Raw genomic sequence first — 24,573 nt, forward strand, 5'->3', positions numbered from 1 at the left:
TGTGAAAAGCAACTTGTCTTCCATGTGTTAGTTACTCCTTAGTCCTGCCAAGGAGCTAATCTCTGCTGAAATACAGACATGTATGCAGATTTGTCATGCCATTTGAATAGCCATTAATACTTCTTCTAGAATGCGCTCAGTTAGGCTAATTAGGTGCAGATGAAGCTACAATAATTACATAGAAAAGAGGCTTAAAATCGAGGTGGCAAAAAATAGGATTTCATTTCTAAATTAATTAACTGCATAGGTTAAACTTAATTTTTTAATTATTAGTGATTTAGTCTTTAAAGCAGTAGATGGTAGTTCCAATAATTTTAGCACCTTAGTTTATTTGCACTGACAAGTAAGTGCAAATAATGTCTCCAGACATAGTGTTTCAGTTATGTCCCAACATATGTCATTACAGAAATGAGAAGAGTTCCAGGATGCATCATCCAGATTTCACAGTACTATCAAAGAGTAGCTAGCCCTATTTTGGCAAATATTCCTAACTACATTTCATGAGCAAGAGAAGCTGAATATTTTCAGTTTTTAAAAATAAGATGCTGCTCAGTAGGAGAAAATGTGAGATATTAAAGGGTAAAAGTTTCCTCTGCTTCTGCACTAGTAGCTTATCTGTGAGTGAGCTATGACCTGGATGAGCCACAGATCTGCTCAAGTGTTTTAAGTTCAAAAGGAGGAAATAAATCTGTAGTATAATGACACACCTTCTTTTTTTCTTTATTTTTAGACTCAAATTCAAAACATTCAAAAGGAACTTTTAAAATAATGGGAAACATCAAAGACTGTCAATTGACCTTGTTCAGTAGTTCTTAATAGTGACTCACTGGTGAACATTTGGAGATAATTTGCTATCTGTGAATATGAAACTGAATCGTAAATCCTAGAGTTCAGAAGGAAAGCAGCACAGTATAAATGTAAATGTTTAATCCTTTTTTTTCTGAAGCATCAGAAGGCTTCGGAGTGGTCAAGATGTGATGAAGTAGAAGAGAGTGCATTGAAAAGCAAAAAGATTAAATCTATCTTCTGCTGTATGGGAAAATATTTTGTTTAGAGTTTTACTGATGTTAAGGCATAATTGTAGCATTATTTCTGATAGCTGCATGTGTTGGCTAATGGTTTTTTGTGTGTATTTTTACATCTAACTTCTCTTTAATAGTGACAATGACTAAGGAGGTTAAGTAGCAGCGAAAGGTACTGTGGAACCAAGTGATATTCAAGTAGTAATTGTCTTTTTTTTTTAATTTAGGGAGTCGTTTAAGATGCCTGCTCTCCTATTCATCTCCAAACAGAACGTTATTTTTATTTTTTATTAGACATGTTCATGTTAGCAGCAATAGTCACGTTTGGAATGTATTGCTTACTGCTTTTTCAAGTGTGATTTCCTTTTCCATATGGTGGTTGACATCCACTGTGGCAAGGTACCCATTCTTCCACATCTGATTATGTCCCATGTTGCTGCCTGTATGGCTCCTGTTATGTGTAGTGGAAACCCTTGTTTTCCTGTTCCTGGGCTGATAGGTGTTAGATTTGTTCTGGCAATAGCACTGCAATTTCACTGCACTGCTGGAGAGGTACCAGGTAGTATTTTGACCTGTACGTTCTTTTAAATGGTAATATTTACCCTTCCCGAGTTGGAGGGCAAATGCATCTAAAGGAAACAAGTTTAACATCTATCAGTTTCGCAAAATGCAATAAAAATACCTCAAGCCACTCTGACTTTCATAACTGGTACAAGCAGATGGGGTAAACAACAATGAATTAGTCATTTGTTGTGCAGAATATACTTAATTTTGGGATGTGCCTGTATTGGAAAATAAGAGTTTATTTGAACATAAACTGAAATAGCCAGCAGCTGAACGAAAAAGTGTGTGGATCTGAACCTTTAGGCCTTCCTAATAAATTTCTAAAAATACCCAAATTAGGTGTGTAAGTTTAACTGGAAACTCCTGGTCAGCCCCGTGCATTTCTTTTTCTTTTTTGTTTTTGCTGTTACTGTCAGGGTGGAGGATGTGGCTTTCCTGCTGTCCTAATAAATGCTTTAAGAATTCTGTTCTTGAATGGCAGATGGAACTACTGATCGTTTTATATCAATCTACTCAGAATCAAAATTACCCTTTGATAGAAAGCTAGCTTGAAACTTTCACCATGAGCAAATGTTTCAATGCCTGAAAGCAAATTCCTTTGCAAGCAGAAACTTGAATTTGATGACACTGCAAAAATAAAAATAATTTATGTAATGAAGTACAAATATAATTAAAATAGGCCATAAATTACGAAGTATACTGGCAGTACAGGGGATATTATGACAGCGAATACTCAGTGTTATATCACTTTATTGAGGGTTCATACATACTTCTTGTTTAGAAAATGGGTCTAGTAATTATCAGTGCACAGTAAACAAAGGTCTTATTCTACCTCAGTATATGCTGCTTTTGTGTCCTTGGCCTCACAGTATGGTTAAAAGAGCATCAGAGCAGACACACAAGAGCTTTTGTTCCATCTTCAGCCATGTGGAATGCATATGCCAGGGCCCTGAGGTTAAGAGAAGAAAAAGAAAAAAAAAAAAAAGGAAAAAGAAGGGAAAAAAAAATAGAATTGGGGTTTGTTCAGGACTCATGGCATTTGGTCATTTCTGGGAGAAAGGTCTTTGATCTGGGAGCCTGGAAGGAGGAAAGTGGAAATGTTTTAGACAGTACAGTGCTTGCAAAAGCCACATAAAAACCTCCTTTGTAGCTTTAGCCTTTTCAGAGATGGAGAGCTTCCTTATTTTACGAAGTTCTTAAGAAGTGTGTTTTTAGGGAATTTTCAACAATATTTGTTGACTGATAGAAGACAAAAATTAATGGGGATGGGATACAAAGAGCTTTTTAAAGTGATTTATTTAAATTTAAGCTTTATGGATAGTGTTTGAAACTTGAAAAAAATCTTTGGGGGACTGGAAGATGCTTGGTTATTTAATGCAAAGAAACTATATCAAAGGAACATTTATAGTTACAGGCTATTTGGCTTTGGGAATCGCATTTTTCCTACTGAGATATTTTGTCTAACATCCAAAAATTTGCTTTAATTACCTAGGAAATGCAGTCAACTCAGAACTTAGAATCTAAACATAGCATAAGATAAAGACAGAGGGAAGAGATGAGATGCAGCCTACCCCTTCCCACCCCCAAATGCGTATGAAAAGAACAGCTTTAGGGCTTTTTTTCGACTTGCCTGATTTCCAGCCCATTTGCATACATCTGTGTAGAAATGAAGAAGATGAGCCCTCTTAAAATTTTCTTCTGTTCTCTAAATTAATGAGTTAAACACTATCACGTTCAAGCTACCCCAGCAACCCATAGTTTTCTGCTCTTCTTAGTGAAATTGGTTTCTGCAGCATGAGGCAATCTTCTCTCAGCTGTAGGTGTGCCATGCACATGCTATTTACTTTTAATTTTATTGGCTAATTCTTTTCCACTGTTATAATATTTTACGGTGTTAGTGCTTCAGTATTGCAATATTTTTATTCGCCGTAGGATAGTGATGTTTTTGTTTCATCTAAAAATATTCCAGAACTTCACTAAACTATTTTCAGTCCCGCAATACTGAGCCAAAATACCTCATCTTTTTTGAGGTGTTAGCTCTCAGCGATGCACAGCAGCATCTCACAGCAGTGCCGATCAGTCAGCAGAGATATTTGTGCTTGCTTCTTGGAGCAGGACAGTTGATGGATGCGGCGGATAGCTCTTCAAACTAGAATATCTTTGGGGACAGGGTCAAAGAAGAGTATGATGGATGGAAACATCCTGTGATGTCCGGTGACTCCAGTCTGAAAAAAGCCCAGGTCACGGTCCCTGAAGCCTGTGGCAAAACCTCTGTAGATTGTTGCAGGGTAAGGGCCTGTATTAAAAGAAAAAAAACAAACTCAAGTTTTCCATGTTAACGTTTTTCTCTCAGAAGAGGAACCTGTTAGTTTTCTGATGGTATCAGTTCTTGTTCCTTATGGAAGATGTGATGCTGTGGCACCCTTTGAAGCCCCCAGCATGTTTAAGGTCTCTGCTGCTTCCAGCTGCCATTCAAGTGGGTGACAGCTGAAGACATTCAGTATATTTTAGGATGGCCAAATGTTTGGGGAGATCACTTCAAATGTCGTTTGCTTTATCTGCGCTAAGTGGTGTCCGGAGCTCTCTGTACAAGTGAAACTACTCAGTGATAAAACTCAGTGATAAAGAACGGGTTGTATTACCTATGACTATTGTAGGGAACGATAAGAGATCATAATTCCACACAGAATAGCTGTACCTAGGTATCATGAAAAACATTTTAACTTTTATTTTGTTCTTGGCCACGGTTACGAAAGGGGCAGAAACTGTTCATTTCCCTGGTTAACCTGATCTTTGTGCCCATCAGGATAACTGCCAATTGATAGAGATGGGGAGTCAGAACTAGCTGCTATTACTAGAGGCTTCCAGTGTTGCTGATTCACCAAATGCTTGTTTGTCTTGCTTATTTTCTATAGCATACTCATAAAAGTTTAAGAAGTTGAGAGGCATACACATCTTTTCTTAATGCAATTTGTCTGGGTTGCAGCTATCTCCTCCAACGCAGAGAGGCTTTCAGACATTGGTGCTGGGTTTTATTAAAGGCATATGTCTTTCCCTAACCTAATATCTTGAATGGCGTAGGAGCGACGGATGAAATGGGCTGCCCAGATGATCCTACGTGTCAGCTTTCTCGACAGTTCAAAACTCTATTCTTTTTAGTTAGTTTGGTTTGTCTTTAAATGTCTCATTAACGTGTTTTTCACTTCCTTTGGTAGCAGACTGACCACATCTTGCTGATAAGCAAAATTTTGGCTTGAGAATTCTTCCTAGAAACCTAATTTTTCCGCCATTACTTTTGCTCTATTTTTACACCACTTTAATTTTCTAAACAAAATCACTCCATATCTACATGGTCATAGCGGGAGTTACATTAACATATTTAATATATTAACATATCTAAAGCATACCTTCATGGACTAGAAATACGCTGTGCTTGCTGCTTCTGATTGCCAGCAACGAATATTTTAACAAAAATAATAAGCAGCACGTGTTTGGATATATTGGTTGTTGTAGCCACAGCTTTTGCTGTGTAATATTCTGCAGTTTAATGGCTGGGTGTTTTTTTGTGTTCTGTAACTTGACACATCACAGACTTGTTTTGGAATGATCACTGGTTGTATTTAGTTATGGCTAATGTAATTAAGTAAGCATCTCTTCCTGAAGAAAAGAAACAGTGGGAAACACATTCTTGGTTATTTCTTCACCACTTTACAGATAACGAAGCTGTGATTTCAGTGATGCAAAGCCACTTAATGGAAGTAGACTTGACCTTACGAATTTCTCACAGGAGATTTGAAATGAGTTGTCCCTTTGCTTTTTCAAACTGGCTAGAGTTCATCAATGTCAAAATTTAAGTCTTTGTAGTGGGTTTTGCAGGGCTACTGAAAAAGGGTTTTAATTTATTATGGGTGAATTGAAAAACTGGTTAGAAATAGCATTAAAATTATTAAAATAAGTTGCTGAAATGTTACAACTAGGATGTACTAATTTGTTTGCTTAACATTGAATCTGATTAATTTATTTATAATTATGGAGAATTGCCTTGCTTAGAGTTGCCACTGTCATTCCTTCTCTCCCTTACTTTATTTGTTTTCTAAACCCAGATTTAGGTCGTTCTCGGGAGCTACAGTATGTTTACGTGGATAACAACATTCATCTCAAAGGCCTTCCATCCTATCTGTATAATAAAGTCATTGGTTGCAGCGGGTAGGTGTGAATTAATTGAAATGTTTTGCCTGCATTTTCAGTTTAGAATTTCTCAGATATACGTGTCTGTGTGATAGAAATGATTTTTGTGACTGATTCAGAACTAACGTTACTTTGAGGGGGATTGCTGCAGCTGCTAGTTCTGTTTCACTTCTGCAGCAAATTTTCTGTTAATCGCTGACTTTGTATTTTCACGTTGAGCCATAACAGTTGGTGCAGTTACTCTGAAGGAATTTTTAGTGATAATGTAAGTCCTGAAGCTGAATACTAGCTGCACTGAAAGATGGCCAGAAAAGTAGGCTTCACAGAATCTCCATAGCTGAAGAATTCACAAACTGTTTCTTCATGTGTTGCAGCATCTATCTAGTTCATAAGTTCTCACATCTCTGTGAGCTTTGGGCTGTATCTTGGAACGTCACATGCAGCTTTGCTCGTTTTTACATCCCAGTATCAGCTTCTTCTAAGTCTTGGTTACCTACTAACTAAAATAAGTAACTTTCTTGAGGAATTAGGGATTGACAGGTATATTTTTAAGTGTCCGTTTTAAAAATACCCTAGGCTGTCTCATGTTTGTGGTTACGATGTGAGGAAAAAGTGGTCTGTCTAGGACAGTAGCTTAATTCTTCCTGCACTGACACTAGCATAAATCAGGATCAGCACCACTGAAATGAATGGAGCATTGCTGGTATAAAACTGATCAGAGGAGGATTGTCCTCATTACCATCTAATTATAAATTTCTGGTATGCTTGCTCTCAGCAGATCTTGCATTAAATATAAATTCCCCCTTTACAGCTTGCGCTCTATTGCAATATGCGAGGTGCTGAGTCTTGGCATTTTAAGATTTTTTTTTAATATTCGCATGTCAGCTGGTTGTGTGATATATAAATACTTGCAGTTGTATGAAATGTCTGCAGTCTCAAACTTTTACTGACTTTGTTTTTCAGCAGAAATAATTTCTAGCCTTCGTTTTTTCAGGACTAACAGTCAATTGTAAAAATAGATAAAATTGACCTAACAGGTCGTAGAACTGTATTGCTTGTGTCCAAACCACCATTGATAACACAGAAAATGCTCCAACAAGTATGGTCCAACTATCCTGTCTGCCTAGTTCAGGTGATTTCAAACAACCACATGGCTAATTTGTATAATGTTCTAATTCCTTACTTTATGCTTACTCAAATTGTTTTTGTCTTTGTACTGATCTTTTGTCATCATTGAATTTCTACAAAATGTCTTTTAAAAAAAAGGGGGGGGGAGGGGAATGGGGGAAGAGGCTGATGGTTAAGAAGATATTAACAGTTCTACTTGCTCTCGTTGCTTGTACACTGCTGCTGAGGCTAGCTGCTAACATCTCTGAAATGTATTATAAATCTAGAGTAGAAGAAACCAAAAACGTTGCAGTTGCTACACTGAACGTCCTTTAGTGCTTCTGTGGAATGAAAAAATGTGACAATCCAAAAATCTCTTTTTGATAATAAAGAATCCAAAAAATAAAATACTTGGATTTTCATTATATAAAATAGTATGCATGCCAATCAAATACTTGTCTTTGTTGTAAAACCCTCTTGAAATATTGCAAATCATTTATGAGGAAAATTTTCAGTGTAGGGAAAGTACCCATGTGTAAGAAACAAAAGTTTTTATTTGGTGATGTGCTGCGTGACGCTGTTAAAATCATGTGGTGATGGTCATTTGAAGCATTTGTGTTCCTTCCAAGAAAGCATTAGTAGCCAATCCAAGTTTTTACAGGTCAGGCAAAATATTTGAAGCTCCTGGCTTTAGTACTGTCTGTTCATCCACTGGACAATTAAATCTGACATGTTGCTGTTACTAAAATAAAGCGAGATTTCTGAAAATAGAATATAAATTGCATTGTGTAAGTAATGAATCTCTGTCTGGGAATCCTGCAGTCAGGCTGACTGAGAAAGTCTTTTATATAAGAGTTGATGATCTCGGTACTCAAAATAAATTTTGATCTTATTTTTTCAGATTGGATTTCATAGTTTGCAGTTAGGTGTCTGTCACTCTTGTTGAAAGCAGCCAATAAGTGGCCATAGCTTTTTTCCCTGTTCTGATTTATTCAACAAGGGTCTTCTGCAGCATCGTTTTTCCCAGCTGGATAGACAATCTTTCTACTCTTCTCTCACCTTTTAAACCTCCATGGACTTCTTTTTTTAATTTTTGTTCTTGTACCCAGTATTACTCAAACATTTTGATTCTTTCCCTAATACATTCTGATATAAGGATGTATCTCTTAAATTATTCCTCTTGTTGGTCTGTTCTGCTTGCTTGCTTTGTTTTTAGTGTAATGGGAAGGCACAGTGGGCTCCCTTTGTGCAGAGTAAATCAAATAGCCCAGTTCTGAGCTATAGAAACTGTAGTGACTTTAAGGGTTTGTCTTCTATCTTCTGTCTAGGTTGGCGAGGGGTTGATAAGCTTGAAAATATGGTATTGGAGATTTATTGGTTGTGGTAGCTAATTGATTGGGTATTCATTGCTGGGGAATGGATTATTGGAATATTGGATCTTAGATCTCTAGATTCTTTTACCTGTTAATGGTTTGTGGGGAAGCATTAAATATTTAACAAGAGGCTTATTTACTTGCTGTTTGATGCTGCTCTTTGCTCGTTTCTCAAAGGTGTTTAATCAAAGGAGATGTGATTGTTATCAGAGAAGTTCCGTCAGATTGCTTCTGCATCTGATAAGGTTGAACGTGGTTACCTCAGTTTTAGGTCCAATATCTGGGAAGGCTCACAGACATGTGTTGGTTCTATTTGTTAGGACTGGCCCTAACAAGTTCGTCTTGGCTCCAAATTTAAGTTGTCATAATTTCAATTCCTCTGACTTCCGCAACCTCAGTAGAATTTTCCTATGCGTGTCTCTTTGGTATGGTAACTTGCAACACGGATCATGTAAAGAATTACTATTTTTAATACAGGCTAAGTTTCTCTACTTGAATCCAAATAACCTTCCTTTGTCTCACTATAATTTGGGAAGGATAAGGTTAGGACTTAGTAGGGGACCTTCACACTTTAGCTTAGGCTGGTTTTTTTCCTTTTTTTGTCCTCTCCAAGGGAATTCTGTGGATGGGGAAAGGTATAGTACAGAACCACCCAGTGACACTTGAATCAGACTTGCTTGCGGCTGTAGCTTGCCTCATATTGTAGTTGAGAGACCCATTATCATTCACCACTGATTGATCCAAGATATAGGAAACCAACTGTTATGTATGAAACTGCTCCCTTATGTAAAATACTTACTAATAAATGTCATTCAGATGCTAAATGAGATTACGTGACTGCTTTTGGTAGTGCTTGGCTCACCTCCTTGGGATTGTGTTCTCATTTCTCTAGCTTTTGAATATTAATTGATAAGACCTTCAAATGTCTAGTGACTAGCATGACACTGAAGGGGGCGATCTATAGAAAATTTGTGTCCATATGTATTCCACTGTGCAAGGAGTCCTTCTCGAAGGGTGCTGCACTGAAGAACAATGTCAAGTGTGCTATGGGTTGGTCATGTGGGTTTCCCCATGAAGTTAACTTTCTTAATTTTTCTTTCTTATTTTTTCTTAATGACTTCTTAAATGTCTTGTGTCCTTCTAGCTGTGGTTCTCCAATTCAAGTTTCGGAGGTGAAACTGCTGTCCTTTTCATCGGGACAGTTAACTGTGTTCTTGCCAGCAGAGGTAAAATCTATAGGGACAGAAACAGATCATGTGCTGCCTCTGCAAGAACTGGCCATGAGGACCCTCTATAACACCTACTACGTGTATTTAAAAGGTATGGGTTTCTTCTTTCTTCGTATGCCGCAACCCTAGAAATGTTCAGGACCAGGCTGGATGAGCTTTCAGCAACCTGGTCTAGTGAAGATACTTCTGCCCATAGCCGGGGGGGTTGGAACTATGTGATTGTTAAGGTCACTTCCAACCCAAACCATTCTGTGATTCTATGATCACAGAGAAAGTGGAAGTGCTTTTCTGGCAATGATAGGAACATTTCAAATAGCTCTTTAAAGAGATGGACAGAGATTAATGTTTTAAATGATTTATTTAATCAAATTATTTTTGAAATGCTGTATTACAACAAAAATATCGAATATCAAGAACAGATCCCAAGACTATTTCTAAAGTAGAGCAGTGCTTTACAAATGCTTTCTTGAGGACTGTATAAAGAAGGACGCTTTTTGCAGGAGAAACTCTAATGGAAATATGAGATGAGAAATACAGTTCCTGAGGCAAGATTAGATGCATCAGCCAACAATGCAGCTTCTTGCCAGGCAGCACACTCCTCAACTGGCAGGCTCGTTAAGCATAAGGCAAGAGAAATGCTAGCAGCCATTGGCCATTTCAGTACAGTGTGACAGCTGGGCTGTTTTAGTTCTGCCCCAGTTCAAACTCTGCTGTAAACTGGCCCTTGGCTTATCTGGTTCCGCATTATGCGGTCACATGAGTTAGCAATATCTGGTAATATCTGCGGATTCAGGTTTTGTCAGATTTGGATGTATTATGAATCTCCTCTGTTAGTGGTGTCTTGCAATACATCAGCTTTACAGGTGACAGTAGAAGGCAGAAGTATGGAGAGTTAGGGTGGAACTACTAGAGGGTTATGGTAAGGGGTCACTTGTACCATGGCCACAGGAGAAAGTCTTAAGTGCTGAGCTACTGCTTTGCCAGGAAAAGCATATTTGCTGCTCATATATGGAAAGGAATAAGCTTCATGTTAAGGGGTGTGGTAAACATACAAGCCTATGATCATAGGAAGCGGCTCTGTTTTGTGTGGAAAGTATTAACTGATCCATAGCACAATCTAATTGACCACTCTGGGGTAGTGGATATTTTTATATTTCTGCCTTTAGAAGGGAGGTGAGAGGTTTTGAGCTGTTTAGTATCAACATATCAGCTACCCCAAAACTACACAATGATGGGTGCTCTTTCATTTTGATTTTCAAAGTTCTAGTCTTTGAAAAGGAATTTGAGAATATAAGGCACAAAGAAAGAAGGGTTCTATGTCTTGTAAGTCACTCGTAACTACTTTACTCACCCGGTTGTGACTTTCACAGTTTCTGGAGTCTGACTTTGTGAATGCTCTTCAAGACATTGAAGTTTGGTTTGGAATAGCAAGATAGTATTTCAAAGTCAATTTAAGAAGGGGTTTGTGGATAACTTGTACAAGTTCATGAGGATTGTCTGGTTGCAGCCAAGGTGCAGAACCTAAAAAACATGGTGAAACTTTTAACTCTTGTGTACTTCCAGTTTGCTACACTATACTGTATAGTCTTTTAGTGTTTGTGTTTTTATGTGCATGCTTCTGTGTAACCTTATTAAAGGTTACGTGCATTACCACTGGAGACACCCACATCTCACTGAGGTGAGAGTAAAGCATAGTTCAGACAGGAAAATGATAATGTTGTCTTGGGGAAGTAGGTGGCATGCAATTAAAGGAGCAGATTTGATCTATCACTTGTTACTTAAGTTTGCAATTTCAAGGGTGCAGTTAAGTGCTTGGCTGCTGCTAGGTAAGCACAACAGAAGTGACCGGGCTACTTTTCCTCAGTCTTTGCTTGGCTATGGAATATGACCTTTTCTTTCTGACGCAGATGTACTATTTGTCATGCTGTCACCTCAATTGATGGTGTTGTGGAACATTGTGTATGGGGTTAAACTTTACAGTGTTTGAAAGCTGAAGCTAGTGTGATATTGCAAAACTGATTTATCAGGCACTGCATCTTGTCCTGATTACTCAGCACCTAAATTCATTCACCTCTCTTGGCTGTCCCTCAGTTTGTAGATGGAGATTAACATGTTGGTTTTAATTTATAAAATACTGCGTGACTTGGGCTAAGCCTGAGAACATGATTATTCTTCCCTGTGAAATGACCCTGGTATCCTGTTTGGTTTAAAAAAAAAAAAAAGGCATATTTTAAATATGGGGGCACGCTTAAGAGATTATGAATATATTGATCTTTTTTTTTGAGTGGGGTCTCTATATTTTCCGATGACGATTATGCTAGGCTATGATATTTTCACCTGGATATTTGGGCCAAGTTAGTTTTATGCCCACAGATGTTTAATTTACACATTGACCTTGTTGAATTTGTACGTGGGAAGCACCATATGCATTGCCTTAATTGCTGTCATTTGCTTTACCTTGCTGTTCTTTTGACCAAGTCATAAGAAAGCTAATGAGAGAGCTGATTTTCTGAGTTGGATCATACTTCTTGCGTTGGACTTTTTGTAACAAAACAATTGTATGATAGTCTTTTTTGTTTTTCTTCTCTAGATTTGAACTTTCTGACTCCAATCTCACTACCCAAAAGCCTTCTGGAATTACTGCACTGTCCCTTGGGACACTGCCACCGCTGCAGCCAGCCTATGTTTACCATTGTCTACCCAAAGCTCTTTCCCTTGAGGGAAACTCCAATGGCAGGATTGCATCAAGGGTAATTATACAGGAAATTACACTGGGGTTTCATTTAGGAAGAAAAACACCTATGGAACAAATGTATTCTTAAGGACTTCTTTTTAGTGCGCTAGCCTATTAGATGTAAAGCCCCTGTCCAATGAATGCACGTAGAGGTTGGCAAATCTCTTATTTACAAGGCAACCAGCATACTGCTGGTAGACTGCTTCACGAAGCTTATCACATTTGCCTGCTTCAGGTTGCTGCTAGATAGTGAAAGGCTTTGACATGATGGGATTGACTTATTTGTGGTGTTGCAGTACATGCATAGTACTTCTGTGCCTTGGAAAGAAATACTGCCTAACACCAATGCTTCCTCTGATTCTCTCAACCCAGACTTCAGGAGGATGCCACTACCACATAAGTGTTCTAGGATTAAAAGTAGAAAAAAGCTCTAAAGCCAGATCTTAATGAAAATATTCTGCAATAAAATACTTTTTCTTTTCCACGTGAATTAATTTGTGAGATACAGTGGAAACATTCTGCCTTGTAAAAAGATGGCTTGCTATGAAACATATGTTAAAAATATTTCAGTTATTTATCGTTGCAGCAGTTGTGTCTGCAGCATTCGCGAGTCAAGTAGACAAGGCTATGCAGACTTAGTGGCTTGTTGGAAGTACAGTCATAGGAGGGACTCAAAATTGCAATGTGATTCACAGAGTATTGCCCTTATGTAGATGAAGGTTTAAAATACCTTAAAGGAAGAAAAAAAAACTTAAAACTGATCATTTTGCAGTGATTGTTTCCCTATCCACTGTTAGTCTGAGCAGCTGATCCGGTGGGCTACCATGAGCCATAATATCAATGAATCCACATGCCGCAATGCAAAAGCGTTATCACAAACCTCAGAATTTTCAGAGAGGTTTGCTAATCTGGCTTAAAGTGCTCTTGAGTTTAGACATGAATTTATCAATATTGAGCTCAAATTTGCTGTGTGTAAATATCTGCATATAGTGGCAGTAGAATTTTTGTCACTTTTAAGGTTGATTTGCTTTATTTTTTTTTCTCTATCCCACTGACATAGCTGTGCCCCCTATCCTTTTTGGAAGGACTTGGGAGAGAGGAATTGTCATATTCTAAATAGAAAGCGGTGAATGCTAGATGCTAGAGATGCTGTGCGTCCAACAGTATTAGATGTAAGCTTGGTATCTTAACCACCTCCTTGAGGTTAAAAAAAAAAAGTGCTCTACCACAGAATGTTTCTGAAAATTATTTGTTGGTATATATAATGCCTAGGAATGCCACTTAGTTCTTGCCCTGCTGAAATCCATTTATTTGCTAGTTACCTTCCATAAAAATAAGGAACTGCTGTTCAATTAGAACATGTTAAAGATTTGTAAGCATTTCAGCTTTATGAAATAAAAACAACTTTATGCTAAATCTGGGCAGCAGCCAGAAGGCTGCATAAACGTTACTTTGGAAAAGCCATCTTTCTCAGATCATCTGATTGTAGAGACTGCATACTTCAACTTGTCTTTTCTGTTACAGTTAAGTTGGATATTGAAATTCAATGGGTTTCATGTTCATTCAAATATATTTCTTTCACATGACAGTCCACATTCTTTATATTCAGGGTGACATAATATCTTACGATCATGCCATAAAGGAATTTCAGCCATTGAGCTCCATTAGAATGGTATAACTCTCTAAGAAAGTGATGGTAGTCTGCATACTAATCACTGAATCCTTTTATTATCTGAAATAATCCAACAATGGGAGAGGAGAAAGGTCTACTTCCTAATTAAGTTCCATAATGAGCAACTCTAGGCAATTAGAATTATGAAATGATAAACAATAAGTGTCTACTAATATGTCTAGGAATTACTAAAATGATGACTCAAGAAAAACATACAAGGTTATTTTTGAAGAAAACTAACATTCAAAAATACATTAACTGCAAATAAATATTTCATGGTTTTCATGTGTTAAAAAATGATATTTTAATTACCTTATGTCAGTTGTCATTCCCTCCCTTAGAGAAGAATGTACTGTGCTCTACAAAAGGCAATAATGAGTACAGTCTTGAGTAGCTGACATTTGATGCAAATCCACAGAAAATGAGATCTAAGCGGGGTAGCCTGTCATCCTTATCTCTGTAGCTTGTACTTGACATGGTAAGATTATGTGGAAGTGTAGAGGTGTGAAAGCTGGTTTAGAAAGATGTGAAGGGCAGGGTTTCTATTCTGAAGAGCTTACAGTGACCATGAAAACACACAGGGTAAGGATCTTGAATATTTGAGCAGTGCTGATTAGCACATGCCACATCCATGCCAGTATCTTGTCTGGTTTTCTGCGTTGCATCCTGTATCCTCTCACAGGAAGGGGTAGTTAAGTGTTGAATTGGATTTCTGTATCTGAAAAAGCACCGCTGACATTAGCACTGGGTAAAGTGTGAGTTCTGGGTTAGTAAAAATCAGTTCTTAACATTTGACAAGTGGATATTTAGGTCCTGACCAGGATGGGGGTAGGAGGAGGGTCCCGGTGAGGCTGGTATTGCCCTCTTGTGCCTACACCCCTGCTGGAGTGCCCGGCACAACATGACCATGCTGTCCATTCGTTGTCCTTTGTGAAGGTCTGGGCCCGGTTTGTTCACTCAGCTGAATCAAACGACACTGGACTTCAGTTAGTTCATGCCTACAAGCAGTAATTTAAGAAACACATGAGCCAAGCAGAATCAAAGAATTACCCAGCTATTTTCCTCTTAGCTGTTAAACCTACTGGCTATAACACCCAGCCACACCCTGCACAGAGAGAAAAACCACATGCTGTTCCTTTAAACTGAGCACATAAGAAACCAGGAAGGTTTTTTTGAGAAACCCCTACTGTGCTTCTCTGGCTTTCTATCAGGCGCTCATATATATCAACTGAGTCTTTTTCTAACGGGGTGAGATGGACTAATCCTGTGTTTTACAGACCAGCATATTGTCTGCTGTGGAACGGGGCCAGGAACTTTAATCTTTACTGACAACTGTTTCTCCCCCCCCCCTTTTTTTTTCTAGGAGGACAACTGTTAGTTTTGTGGCATACTGCTGCTCCACCCAGTGTCTGCAGACATTTGACCTACTGAGTTGATAAACACTTAAAACTACCCAGGAGTGCTGCCAGTTTAAAGCTGCATTAGACGTCGTATCCCGTTGGTACTGGAATACTGCGCGTGTGCCAAAGCAGCAGAAGTGCCCAGTCGGGAACACTAAGAGGCACTTAAATCCTGCCCTATCAAATTTGGGTGAAGTGCAGAAACTTTTCGGAAGTGTAAATACCAAGCTTTTAAAAGTATTAACTTCTTTCTCCTTTAAGACAGCATACAAACCAAACAAATTGACAAGTTCTGACTCCAGATTTCCAGTGTTTCGCAAATGTGGCTGCCTTCAGGTGGATCCATTGTATATTTTGAAGCAGTTTTCATTCCTCTAACAGTGTTCTACCGACCTTTAATTAAAAAAAATAAGTGACAAAAGTTTTCACTTATTGCTCCCATAATCTTCACCCTATGGCTGGATTTTGGTGCATATAGGTCCAAGCCTCTACAAACCTTTGAAGGTTCCATTGATTATTTCCATAGAATTCTAACTTTTTCTTCTCATCTCAATATTTTCCTGAGTTATCCTAGTTGTATACAAAGTCTTTGACAGTTAGCTGTGGTATTTGAAGCTATGTATGAAAAGCAGGTCTTTCCTTCTGGTATTATTAAAAGACACACTGTTTCCACTGTAGTAACTAGGCTTTGTCTGGAGACTACAGATCCTGTTTCAGTAACAAAGGGTGGTACTGATATCTACACTAAGTGACCTTGCTCCAGTGTGTTTGGGGTTACGTTTTAATCATCTTTTAATCACTTATGTTTTATTTTTAAAAACCCTTTCCCTTTTGCTTCTGAGTTCTTCAGGAGAAAGACTTGAACTAGTCTTGAAAACAGTGTAAATATTTATTCATATTTATTGTTTTGGCACTTGCAGCCTGTAGACCCACAAAGAGTTGGGCTTCATTTTCCTAGATTCAGCATTTTACTAATTTGTGAGAGCTTGTCTGTGGAGTGTTAACCTCAGAGAAGGCTGGAGGAAGGAGGGGGAAGTATGTGTTTGCCCACGTGTGGGCATGCATGTTACACAGATACCTTCATGGAAGGGCTGTGACATTATTTTTAGGGTACTAATGCCAAATTTAGCACAAATTTCTAATCAATATCCTATTTGGGAAATTATTTTTTTAGATCATGTTAATTTTAAAGGACGAAGGATGGAAAACAGGCCCAAAATGTCTGCATGGATTAAAATTTAAAATTTACATTGAAACAGTTAATATAGAATTACTCCCTTTTGACTTGTTTTGGAACATATAATTTTTAATGTGTTCATTTTGTTTTAATTTTTTAAGGTGTAAACTATTTGTGGATTTAGCACAGCGTTCTGCTCTCCGGTGGTTAGTTATATGCTGAAATAAATATGAATGAAACAGTGTGTTATAAAAAAGGCAAGATAAAGAGACTTGGTAGTATATTAGCATATGTTGTGGTGAGGTGTGCATACTTTGAAGGGAGGAGGCATTAGAATGTTTTCCTATTGCCAAAGAAGCATTTGTTCCCGCTGCAGGCTTCCTGGCATCTCTTCAATAAATGGAGTATCGTAAGAGCTTAAAGGACTACCAGAAAGGCATTTTTTGAGGGTGGAATTTTTAGGTTTGTGCATGTCACTTGTGAAATCTTTGCTGGTTTTATTGGGTTGATTTTGGAGAGTTGAATTAGCATTAAGAAATGTTGAACTTAATCCTTCAGGAATGTGAGTATCATCTACTCTTTAAGAGTTGTGAAACTTTGCAAAATAAATCCCATTTAATAAATCTGCTTTGCAGTAGGGGAAAGAGCCATGTCCAAATAGACACTTTACTATTGGATTTCTTACTGTCATTTCACTAATTTATTTCAATGTTGGTATCCCCAACAGGCCTTCCCACCCAATGGGGTTTACCCCTGACGCAGCAAAATGAATCTTCAGCTGTCTTTCTTCGGAACTGCACAATTGAGATGTACATTACCCATGTACAGTATCTACCTGTATCAGAAATGTGCAAGTGTAGTACAGAATCCAGTGTGTTTAATGGATGGTAAGAGAACTATGGTAGTGTTAGAAATGCTACTTTTTCATATAATACTTTGACCAGGAGTTTTCAGTATTATTTTTATTCCTCTGTGTCCTTTGAAGGAGATACTTTTGTTGGAAGTTTTGTTCTCTTTTAATAGCAACTCATAGACTTTAAAGCAAAGTTAGTCTGAATTCACTATGTAAATGAAATTGGGAGTTAAATCTTCTCATTGGCTAAAAGACATCGGTGTTGGTTTTATTAGGAGTCAGGTGGTAAGAATGGAGCTTTCTTTTCGTTTTTTTCCTCCACGATAATTTTTGAGATCATATCAGTCTATTATTGTCTGCAAGTATAGTTCATCAGAAGAAATTTGAGTCTGTTCTATAAGCAGGATGAATCTTAACTAACGTTTTAATAGATGATATTTCAAGAATGGCATGTTCAATGAATAAATGACTTAAACATGCAGTTGAAGCTGAAATGTCATACCCTATTTTTATAAAACAAGGAAGAGGAAAGCCAATAGAGACTGAAAATGCAGCTGAATTTCATGTTTCTTTTTTTAATACAAACAGTGTTTGTATTCATCTGCATCTTTGGGTGATATTGTCCTAGATTAAAGTAACTCCATTCTCACTTGTCCAAATTTTTCTAAACTTGTTCCTCTGTAAGAGTACTTCATAACTAGTTAATGTGAGAGCCAGCTCTGCAGGTTGCAGAGAGGAGAGGGAGCTTGCTGCTGATTGAACTGTACCACTAATTTTTCAAAACGAGGTCAAATACTTCATGGCTTCTGTTTAAAGCATTTATTTCTGAGTAGTTTTTGATTATTCTCGTTGGTCAGACCAGTTCATGTTGAGATTAATTTCTCAACAAATTGGGTTCTAGCAGTATTTTAAAAGGGTGTGGTTTTTTTAATTTTTTGTCATAAAAATAGATTAAAAATAGATTTCAACTCTGCTTCAGGTGAGAGCAGGAGAAGTTTCTGATTTTTGTAGACATAAAAAAGAAGTGCAGGAGAGGAAATGAAAGAGGAGATAAATTGGTAACTCATTGATACTGCTGTGAAATTTCTGTGAGTAAAGGTTAACTCCTAATGTAATTAAGAAGCATATGCATAATTATATTTATGTTCTCATAAGAGACACCATGTTAATAAAACCGAGACCCTACTGGGTTGTGCTTATAGAGATGACTTCGTGTCCTGCCACAAAGGAAATGGGAATCTCTGGCTTTGTTTAAAAATACTACTTGAGCAGTTTTACACTGGACACTCTTATGTCTGGAGCATTATTCTTGGGAGCCTTCTTGCTACTGCCCCCTATAGAGTATCAGAAATATAGATGTCCTGTCCCAAGCAAAGAACAAGCTCTAATATCAAGAAATGAATATTTTCCTGTTCTGGCCTGGTGCTTCTCTTGGGTTCTTCCTGAAGTTCATTACAAATCATCTATTTACTTCGTTGTGGTGAGGGTAAGATCTTGCATTGAACAGAGTGGAGCTGCTTATTGCCAAGTTGGCTTCAAGTCTTATATATCGAATTCTGCTGAATCCCTTTTTCTGGCATGAAGGGAGGATGAGACTTAATGCCCATGTGGTAACAGCGTGTCAGGTTTTACTGACATCACAGCCAAGCTGAAGACTGGAGAGTGACAAACCTTTCACTAGAGAGGGTGACTTATTTTTTGAAGGCCTCTGTGGCCACATCAGTACCACTGATAATAGAAGAATTTTTGCGTTGATGTCAGTTGACGTTGGATCAAGTTCTAACTGATGAGAGAGAAGAATGCGTTTTACCATCTTTGTATTTCTTGCAAAAATGGGGACGATGTCATTGATCTCTGTGCCTACTGTTAGGCAACCTTTCTATCTGCAGCTGAACTTATATGCAATTACAAGATGTGATTCTCTTTGCCTCTTACCTCCCTCTCACTACTCCTCATGTTGTTGCAAAATGTTACAGTTAACTTGTGATGGAAGAGGATGAGTAAATTGAATCCAGAGTTTTTCTTACTTTTTGTATTACAGACCTATTTTGTAAGAGACCAAAGGTCTGGTAGAAAGAAATGGCAAGGTTCTTGTGAAGTCTTCGTTGTTTTTGCTGTATGTACCCATATTTGGATTACAGCTTGAACTTGGATTGCAGCTGAGTTCATTTTGTCTGCTGAAAACATATATGTATTGCTTTTTTTGCTCTGTATTAATCAAATGTCACTTTGTGTGAAGGTGAGCTTGCTAGCTATTTTATTTCAAGTTAGTGGTGCAATTTATTGTATGTGCTTGTTAATAAACTATATTTTTGGATAGAATTATAGTCCATTAAAGTTAACTGAACTATTGTTCATGGGGCTATTAAGCTGTGTTAGGAGATAATATTTAATTTACATTTCAGTTCATTTGCTTAGTAATTAGCTAATAAGTCTTCCTTCCCAAGGCGGAAGAGGTAGGGTGGGGACACTTCAGAACACTACCAAGCCCAAAACACCAATTCACGTAACCCTTTTTTCCCAGACAATGTACGTCACCAGATAGTGCCTAATAAAACCAAAAGCCTTACGAAAATCTGACTTTATCAGAGAATCACAGAACGGCTTGGGTTGGAAGGGACCTTAAAGATCATGTAGCCATAACCCCCCTGTCCTGTGCCGGGATGCCACCCACTAGATCGGGTTGCCCAGGGCCCCATCCAACCTGGCCTTTACTTTTAGGCCCTCCTACGGATTGATCAAAAGAAAAAAACTTTCAATAGGGCTGCATTACGTGCCACGCTAATAGTCCATAGACGCAGACCTGGTTCATGTATTATTTACTGAGCAGCATTCAGCAGTTTTTTCCCCTTGTCTAACATATCATTGGAACAAGATTGCCAAGAATAAGCAGAAATTAAGCATCTGTTTCTCGAGTTACTTCACTCCTAGCTGTGCCGTATTTTGATTTGGTCAATGCTGCTACTCTGTTCTGCTCTGTTCTTTGAGTAGGACATTCTCTGAATTATTGTACATGTATCTGGTGACTGCTAGCATATCCAGTCATAAATGAGACCTATGCTGATCAAGGTGACTCTGAACATCAGTTACCACTGATGTCTTGAAGGTTTTAAATACCATTCAGACTTTGCTGATGCTTGTTTGCTAGTAAGTTTACAATGGTATGCCTTTTGAGTGTTTTACAAATGATAATTTTTCCTACCTTTGTGATGGAGGTAACCTCTGTGTCAGCAGCAGGATGATGCAAGTCCCCTAAGAGATGAGAACAGCCCTTAACCTATAACTTTTACCAACCACTGCCGTGTCCCTTATGAATTAGAAAGAAACAAATGGGAGAGCTTAACATCCTTTTCCTTTGCAATTAAAAGTACTTGGCATAAATGCAAGCTAAGTGGAAACTTCAGTGGCTGAATAATGCTATTGTATGCAGGAAATGAGAGGAGCTGAGGATCTCAGTTGGAAAGGCACTGGATATTTTGTGACTTTGAAGCCAAGATTTCGGGCTGTGCTATGTGGTGACATTTTGGGAACTTGAGAACCGAAATGAACCACTGCATCCGTGTCTCTCAGCTTCAATGTTTGCTTAACGTTATAGTAGAGCCCTCTTTCTTCTGCACTGAAGAATACTACTGGTATTCCCTAGTGCTGGCTCAGGGGCCTGGGCGTGACCATTTATAACCATCAGATTTCTGCCTGCTACTTCAGCAAGAAAGAGGGAGAGCTGACCAAATGCTTTCTTTATCTTTTGACATTTTAAATATTAAAACCCTCATAGCATGTTTTTTGAGCACCCATTATGCCCTTCAGACATCTCCTACACGCAGGAAAAAGACCTTGATGTGTTTGTGAGAGATACTGAGTCTCAACGAAAGCAGTTCTGTTGTTGGAGGTGGTGATGAGATTTGCCTTTATGATGTCTCCCAAATGGTAATCAAGGGCTAATTTCTCAAGTACCCTGATCCTCTTCTGTACGTTCATGAGGAATGTAAATATTGACTGGCTCTTTCTGACAAAGAAAGTTGTCAGTCATTGACTGTTCTGTTGCTAAATATGGCTACAAGCATGGTATGGGGAGCAGTGCCCTGAAGGTGTTCTGCTGTCATTTTCTGGAAGCCTTAAGAATTTACATACTGGACTTTTTTTGATTTCATTTGGATCAATTGAGAAAGCTTTCTGATGATGTAAAAAGCAATACTGAGTTTGATTTTTGATTGTTACTCTGAATGTTCAGTTACTGTACTTTCATGACAGCAAATCAAGTTATTAAGAAAGCAAAAAATGTTAAATTCCATTTGGTTCAGGTAAGCTCCACTGGAAGGCTAATATTTTGTTGGAGACAAAGAAACAGGGCACGTAATCCTTGGTAAATTGGAGATGTGGTCTGAAGATGCTGCATAGATCTGTGGAAAATGTTTAAAAGTTAACTCAAGCTCTTTCTAGAGGCAAGTTTTATTATTTAACTTCATCACTTGTTGCTATCCATCTTTATATATTTCCTTTATACGTGTTAGTTCTAACCATTGATTTTTATTGTTAAGGCAATTAGAATTAAGCTGAATATTCTTGGGTCAGTTTCCGATAACTGTGATTACTTTGCTGGCACTGAAGTTTTGAAACAGGTTGAACGTGGACTTGAATTTGGCTGCCTTTGTTTCTGCACTGCTTCTGTTAGCTTTCTAATTTCATTTTGTAAAAAGCCAAAACGGTGCATATGATACATGAAGAGAAGGAATACAAAGAAAAACACTTTCTTCAGAAAGCCTAGCTTGGAAGAGGGCTGGCAACAACTCATATGTGAATTCTTGGTAAGTGCTCTTTTTAAAGTAGGATGAAAAGCTGAGTTGTCCAGGCAGTAAAGAATCCCATGTCTAAAATTATCAGGACAAATTATTCTTTATATTCACACCTTAGTGTTGGCAGTTTTTTTATAGAAACAAAGATAGTAGCTGCCACAAAAGGGACCTGGTTTGTATCTTACATCCTTGAAGAGTTAAGATGATCTATAACTTGCTTTTATACTTCTGCTGATATGCTCGTTACTCTTGCAGTTTAATACCTGCTTCTGTTTTTCTTCCTGTATAGCTGAAAACAGTCCTCCTTTTATTTCTCAGCCCTTTTAAGAATGATGCTCCATTTTGTAGTCAATACTCAAACCCTGGCTGTGGTCCCATTTTCACAGATACTGTATCTGTGTGTTACCTGCACAGTGACAGCAGTTAGTTCTTCAGCAGGCAAAAGCGTGTAATCACATTTATGTAAAACTATCTAGATCACAAATATGCCTTCTCTTCTGGCTGCAGATGAATAGAGGATATCTAACTCAACATAAGTTAATGGATTCATTTATATTAAATCAATGCTGTGTATCAGACCTTTAGATCTAGCTGTATCTAATCCTGGCTCCAGAGCCTCCGTTGTGAAACCTGGGGGCTCAAATTTCTCCAGCAGCTCTATCTAAACTGCAGCCAGACTTCTCATGTCTGATTCCTAGAAGCATACTTGGGAGAGGGTTTGAATTGAAAAGCTCTCATTAATTACCTCTATTTTTTTCCTTCTCCCTTAAGGAAGCTCAGATGGTGTAGGAGCTGATATCTTCTAGCTAGAAATTTCTTTCCAGGCCAGTGCTGAGCCAGTGCCCCTCCCTGCCCTGTGCTGGGTGGTGTGCTGTCTGACATCCCTGCCCAGCTCGCTGCTCTGTGGCCCCGAGCTGCAAAGAAGAAAAATATTGATTCTACTCCATCTTATTGAAGTATTATTGTGAGGTGTTCATAGACATGCTGGGACTAGTTCTTTACTCTCAGGAACATTTATCCAGGGGGATCAGGTGTGGAGTTGTAGCAAGAAGCAGCAAGAGAGAATGAATTTACCGTTCTCATTTACAGCCAGTAGCCCGAGACCTTACTATGTCTTTAGGTATTCTCGATTAATTTCATGTGTGGATGCTCTTAGTCAAGCATGAAAGTGCCTTGTTACAAAGGAATTTAATTCCTTTAATTTCATTTTGGAAAAAGTACATCCACACACCTGGAGTTTAAATCTGAGACAATTTCTTTATGAACACTCTTCTCTGTTCTGGGTCACGTCTCATGTGTAGATAAATTCTTGCATTCGTCTAACACAAACAGTTTTATTGTTTAAAATTCTTTCTTTTGGGAAGTACTTGTTTGGAAAATAAAACTTGTTTGGAAAATAAAAATCTGACTTGCAAGGATAAGGTTTTTTTCTGACTATAAGAAATTCTGAAAACAATTGATTTGGAAACACTGCGTTGGAAAACATTGTTACATGTCAGATCTTATTTTGCTGTTTTGCTCTGAAACATCTGTCTTTTGACAATTTGAAAAATTATTTTGAACTAACAGCTCAAATTGGGAAATGCAGCTCTTAAGCATGGCTTGGAATATTTAACGTTACTGCAGTGAGAATGTCTCACGTCTCACCCACCATGAAGACGTGACTGGCAGCTGTGCTTTGGACTGACTGGGCCCAGATGTCAAGGTAAGAAGTGGCACTCAGAAGATGTTCTTGTGTTCAGCGCTCCTGCTTGGATGTGGTTTGAGTTCCCTAGACGTAATTGGAGGCTGCCACAGGGTCTCAGCAATCACTGTTATCTCTGTCCCTTGTGAGGTTGGTAAGGGAGGAACTGTTTTCTTCTGTGACCTGTCTTCCTCCTCTGGCTCTGAAGAGCACAGCGTCCCTGTGCCTGCTGAGTAGCATCGTGGTGATGGTCATGTGTTCCCCTTTGTTAAACACACCCATGTTGTACGTTGCCCACTGGGACTTGCTGCTCTGGTGCAATGCTACGATTTAAAGCTTGCTGTTTTTGTGCTGTGTGGATCTGGTGCCGCTGCCAGAGGAGTCTTGCATTCAGGTCTGCCAGCTTTCCAAGGAAGGATGTGCACTTCCACAGCACAGCTTGCGCGCTGTGAGCGCATAAGCACAGGGAGAGCTTTCTTATGTGTTACTAAGCTCTTTAAGATTTAATACTCTCTTGAAGTTCAAATCGGTGTAAGGGAAGGCTTAAGCAGCTTAATGGGTTAAAATGATCCGTGACTGTGTCCTTCAGACAGTTTAAAGACCCTGCAGCAACCCAAGCAGGCCACCTGTTCCTCTCCCAGACAAACAGGTTAGCCTCCTGACCTTTATTCTGCCACCCTTCAATTTTGCCTGGCCTGGCTCCATGTGTGGAGTGATTGTTCTGAAGTTTGTCATTGTTTAAAATGCCACTTGCCAGAGTTTAATGTGCACAGCTGC

At 38.4% G+C, this 24,573-nt stretch overlaps 1 protein-coding gene across 2 annotated transcripts in view; it reads left to right on the forward strand.

Moving 5' to 3' along the window:
- LRRC28 (leucine rich repeat containing 28) overlaps positions 1 to 19,641 on the forward strand; it is a 53,150-nt gene extending 33,509 nt beyond the window's left edge. Inside the window, exons 7-11 of one of the 2 annotated variants that reach the window (XR_005823284.1) lie at positions 5,690 to 5,792; positions 9,399 to 9,574; positions 12,074 to 12,233; positions 15,253 to 15,505; positions 17,194 to 19,641. Coding sequence is in view for 1 of the 2 variants with exons in the window: in XM_040569806.1 (XP_040425740.1) it covers positions 5,690 to 5,792; positions 9,399 to 9,574; positions 12,074 to 12,233; positions 15,253 to 15,325 (512 nt within the window). In the remaining variant the exon portion in view is untranslated. Of the gene's footprint in view, positions 1 to 5,689; positions 5,793 to 9,398; positions 9,575 to 12,073; positions 12,234 to 15,252 lie in introns of both variants that reach the window. The other variant, XM_040569806.1, reaches the window with a different exon arrangement.
- Positions 19,642 to 24,573: the final 4,932 nt, after the last annotated feature.

The sequence above is a fragment of the Cygnus olor genome, chromosome 11 (assembly GCF_009769625.2).
Source record: "Cygnus olor isolate bCygOlo1 chromosome 11, bCygOlo1.pri.v2, whole genome shotgun sequence".
NCBI classification, from domain to species: domain Eukaryota; kingdom Metazoa; phylum Chordata; class Aves; order Anseriformes; family Anatidae; genus Cygnus; species Cygnus olor.